The sequence below is a fragment of the Arachis hypogaea genome, chromosome 18, assembly GCF_003086295.3.
Source record: "Arachis hypogaea cultivar Tifrunner chromosome 18, arahy.Tifrunner.gnm2.J5K5, whole genome shotgun sequence".
Lineage (NCBI taxonomy): Eukaryota > Viridiplantae > Streptophyta > Magnoliopsida > Fabales > Fabaceae > Arachis > Arachis hypogaea.
The window spans coordinates 31,270,377-31,275,449 of NC_092053.1; the positions used below are offsets into that span (position 1 = coordinate 31,270,377).

At 35.8% G+C, this 5,073-nt stretch overlaps 1 protein-coding gene across 2 annotated transcripts; it reads right to left on the minus strand.

Annotated features, from left to right (window-relative positions):
* Window positions 1–242: 242 nt before the first annotated feature.
* Window positions 243–3,851, minus strand: LOC112769064 (uncharacterized). 2 transcript variants are annotated; one of them, XM_072225168.1, is made up of 7 exons: window positions 3,628–3,851; window positions 1,788–2,167; window positions 1,437–1,672; window positions 1,141–1,356; window positions 963–1,055; window positions 763–863; window positions 243–384 (listed from the first exon to the last, which is right to left on the minus strand). In XM_072225168.1, the coding sequence occupies exons 3-6, from the start codon at window positions 1,623–1,625 to the stop codon at window positions 786–788; spliced, it is 576 nt and encodes a 191-aa protein (XP_072081269.1). In that variant the 5' UTR covers window positions 1,626–1,672; window positions 1,788–2,167; window positions 3,628–3,851; the 3' UTR covers window positions 243–384; window positions 763–785. The 2 variants fall into 2 exon arrangements, with proteins under 2 accessions (XP_072081269.1, XP_025669244.1); XM_025813459.3 differs by having other exon boundaries at window positions 1,788–2,176; window positions 3,628–3,794.
* Between the last annotated feature and the right edge of the window lie 1,222 nt (window positions 3,852–5,073).

Sequence of the window (5,073 nt, forward strand, 5' to 3'; positions counted from 1 at the left end):
TGGCAGCTCCTCACCCTGGCGTTGAAACAGATAAATCAGAGCACTCTCTATCACCTTCATCTTTTTCTTCTCTGCTGCTGCCTCATCCTCCATCGCCTTCCTCTTCAACTTCTCTGCTGCTGCCTCATCCTCCATCGCCTTCCTCTTCAACTTCTCGTCTTCAAGCTCTGCCTGCAGTTCAAGCAGCTTCCTCTGAGTCTCCTCTAGTTGGACTCCGTTGCCAGACCCATGTGAATTTGGACCGAAGAGTTGACTAGGAGTCGGTCCAAAACCCACACCACGTACTCTACCCGGTTTCTCTTTTCTGAAAACCTGAGCAATGGAATCATTTTGAGACAACACCCTTGATGACTCATCCTGCTGCTCAATCTCCTCAATTCTTTCCTACATACACAAATTAGCATAAACAACAATTTTGTTGATGGGTCCATCTCATGTCAATAACACATAGCAAACGATAACATAGGATGCCTGCCACTATAACTAGCTGTAAGGGATAAATGAAACTCAGTCATTCAAATTCTACGGCAACTGTTTCCAAATTATATCTTAGCTCAAATAGTCCAGAAACATAACTGTTAAATTAGCAATGATAATTAAAGTAAGCTGAAATAGGACTTTTAAAAGTCTCTTGGTCCATCTTAACATACAGTATCAAACCATTCATCAAACAGGAGCAAAAACAATATAGCATAGAAAAGTAGACTATTGCCCTATTTGAGGTCATAAGTTTATCGATCAATTATAAGTAGTAGTACTTACACCGATTGCTCTTGCTTCATCATTCATATAGGAGCCGTCCTTTTTTTGTGCACCTTTATCCATAACTCTCCTCTACCGACTATTCTCCCTTGTTCTTCCGACTGTATCAACAAATTTTGTGCCATTACCGTTTTCCACACAATCAAGGCAACCTTAAGTCACAGAAATAGTCCGAAGAGTGAACAAAAAAAGTAAAGTACCTCTTCTTCCAAACGCCGTGCAAAGCTCTTCGAACCGCCAGTGTGGGTATACTGTTGTTTTGATCGATTCTTCGCATTTTTCTTGCACTTCTCCTATTGGTTCAGCAGAGAAAATGAGAGATTATAAGATGATTTAAAAATACTCAACGCAACAATAATTTGTAATATACTAGTATACCTTCATCTCGGGTTTGGCGCGATAGTCAAGGTACCATCTCCAATGCTCTCGATATATTCCCGGCGGACGGTTCTCAATATTTTGTTCAGTCGTGAACATTGGCTCGAAATAAGCATTATACAACCTCAGCCTTGTCTCCTTCCAGGACTTTTCCATAGCTTTCAAAATATTTTTTTTGATGGTTCCTTCGCTATCTTCATCAATGTGGAAAATATGCTATACAGATAACAAACAACAGTATGTCAGGAGTTGTAAAAATAAAGCAGATTTATTTCAAAGGGGACATAAACTTTTACCTTGACACATTCATTATAAACTTTGTCCTTGGTGGTAATCTTGCGCCAACTTTCCTCGCAGATATGAAATTTCCCAAAATCAGATCCTAACAGACCAAGCACGCCACTCAACAGTCCAGCCTTGTTTCCAATTGCTTGCTTTGCCTTGTTGAACCTGAGCACGATCTTTCTACCGTTAGGCCTTTCCATAGCCTCCCTGACGCTTAGTCTTGCCGGCTTGATTGTGCCATCAGAATCTAAAAGCCAAACACAATACCATATGTGTATCCGTAGTGGACAGCATGGGATAATAAAAATAATCACCAAGAATGTAAATCGGATTGAACACATAAAATTTAATAGCTAAATTACCGATTATCCTGACTTCCTAAAACTCTGTTGTCTTGCGTCCTTTGTGATTCTGAGCTCTAGAATCAACAAACGAGTCATCAGCTTCTTGATCAACAGAATCTACATCATTAGCATTATCCGTAGAGTTTACACGGCTTGGCTCTGAGTTCTGAATGGTAGTTGTGCTCGTTTGTGGAGCAGGCCTTGGTACACTGCGCGGCGGAAGGAACGGGCGTGAAGTTGGAGGGACACTATCACCACTATCCGGGAGTATTTCAGAGTCATCGCGGTGGGTAGCAGAGGCCGGAGGCGGAGCCATTTGTGGTTGCTGACATCCTGGTCCTACTTTCGATTTTTTCATGAAACGACCTTTTCTGGCCATCTTAGAAGATAAAGGGTGCCTGTTTCAACTAAATAACAAATTAAAATCAAGAAGAGTCAAAGCACATATCATTCTGTTTTGATAAATTTGTTACAACCAAAATTAAAATATAATTCATTGACTAATCCATATAGAAAACACAAGTTTAGATACATATATGAAATTACATACATGTGAGACTATAAGTTCTGCCCAAGACTCTATGATACTCCCAACCATTTCAACAGAAAAAGCACCACGTACATTCAGGATTGTAGCAATTGCAAAGGGCAACTCCAAATTAATTGCTATGTTTCATATATAGCTTTTAGTTTCAAATATCACATGAACACTGTTTAAGGCTAAGTGACTAAATAATTTAATATATTTAATTAAGAAAACTAGTGACTAAATGATTTCCACGAACAAGTACCAAATACACAAGAGGAGTATTTAAAATATATACGATGAAGAGCCTATAGGTAGATATGACCGAACCATTAAATCTTAGGTAGACAACAGCATTAAAAAAACACCACGCACATATCAAAATACAAACCAACTGGCTATATATATTAATGTCATATTTTAGGTATAGATTTGAACAATGAAAAGCATATAAATTACTTATGACCTATCCCAATTTAATTAGATCCTTCCATTGATTATTTTCATGCATGTCCTAGAGTGTTAGCTATAATCATTGCAACGAGTATATGGGGCCAAAAAGGTGTCTTATTTTATAATCACCATCGAATAATTATACACTCAAAAAATATAATTCCCAAAAAATGAATAAATAACTAAATCAATAATCATATGTTATAATTTTTTAATTAGATAATTAATTACTAAAATAATCAAATCTCCCATAAGAAAATAATTAAATGTATAATAAATAAACTAAACAATCAAGCTTTGACCTATGTTTGAACTACTTTGCTTTTAACTCTCTATAAAACCATGTTATCCTTGTTCAACAAAAAAGAGAAAAGATACAATGCCATATAAGAAGAAACAGTGATCAAATCAAGCTAATAAAACGCATGATTTCAAGCCTTTTGTCAGGGTTTATGTTAGTCATTACTGCCCAAGAGAACTCATCATCAGTTTCAATTGTTTCAAGCAATAAAATACCATGGTTCAAGTTCCTTTAATTAGTTATTTAAAATTCTAGGCAGTTAAAGCTTCCCATTACAATATAAGTTTTCACAAATTCAGTATGAAACTTCAAGTCAGAATAGTTTGGGTCTCTCACAAAAATTTTAGGGAATGTGCCTTGAACGACAATAGCATTGGGATCAACGTTAAGATAAATGCTAACAAATTCAAAGATTTTGAATATAAAGATAGTGACAACTGAATGAGTTCCTACTCTCCATAAAAATCTCATGGGGTAAGGCAAGCCAAATAGCATTTCATAACTAACTCAGAATGAAAGCAATGCAAAAATAACCAAATCCCAAAGGAATATAAGTTCAAACTTTAAGATGGGCCAACCTTGATCTCAATCGGAAGCTGTGAAGACTGGTGGAGAGACCTGAGCGACCGGGAGTGGCTGGAGACCTAGGTTTGGCGCAAGCTGAGGATCCCTCGTTGGGAGCGCGAGTTGTGCGAGCTTCTATTGGGGAGGGGTTCCTTCGTTCAATGTTTTCGAAGTTAGGGCTGGGGAATAAGGAATGAGAAGCAAAGTAACTTATAGTGGAGCTGGGGTATTTCATAAAAGGGTTTCAATTTTAATTTCGCGGCTCCCTTTATTTGTGAAAACCCAAATTCCTAATATAGCATTTTAAAGCAAAATCAATAATAGGTGGGTTGATATCCTAAATTTTAAAATAATAATAATAATAATATTAATAATTAAATAGAACAGTATAGGGATTAGTCATAATAAAAATTTCTAAAACATGTTTGTTAAACGAGGATGTGACTCGGTAAGAAATCCTATGCAAGTCTTTTTTTTTTTTTGAAAATTCCTAAGTGGCTAATGCTTTTTGTCTTATTTTTAAAAGAAAGACTAGCTAATTTTCTCTTAGCATTTCTTTGGAAGATGGATAAATAAAATATACTAACAAGACACTTTTCTTGGTTTTTTCTCAAATATGTTTTAACTTCTCTACTCTTATGTTTTTCCTTCATCTTAAAAGATAGAATGTAAACTAGATATATACTCTTATGTAATTATCTGTAAAGTCTAGAAATGTATGAACAGAACTAATTTTTCATGTCAAGGGTGTAATGAGAGTAGCTGGAGATTGTGCAAGTTCAGAGAAAGCAAAGAAGTGAAAGATAAAGACGTGGCTTGAATTAGAAAATGGCAAAACTCAAGCTTTATATCCCATCATAGATACAATGTGTTAAATTTTAGTTCACGCACATACTAGTAGTGTACACACATAGTAGCTGCTGATAAAACAAACTCTAACCACCTTGTGATTAATAGAGTAATATCTTGGGAATAAACAACAATTTTGGGATGCTCTACAGTTTAAGATAGTAAAGAGTGAGGTTTAATTATTACTCCACGTAAAAAAATAAAAACATTATGAGGTGGATGAATGATAAAAGCAGGAGTAGGTAGGAGAAAAATCTCCTGAGAAATAAATTCCTAGAGACCTAATATATGTAAGTGTAATATAACATAACATATTCATTAGGTGGTTGATTCATGTATAATGAAAGGATAAAAATAGTAGTAGGCATCGGCAGAACATGTGATTTGTGGTATCATAAGTCATTTTAATCTTCTCACTAGTTGGGTGAATGAAATAGCACAAACTTGCATAGGATTATAAACACCAGCGAATGAAATTTAAATTTAATAGAGGCAAGAGGCCCTTCACTGTGGCACGGAACAGTGATAAATCCAACTCATTACATATTCACTTTCAAAAAGTAACAAAACAAATGAACCGTTCTTGCCTAAATATCACATTCCCTAAGTTC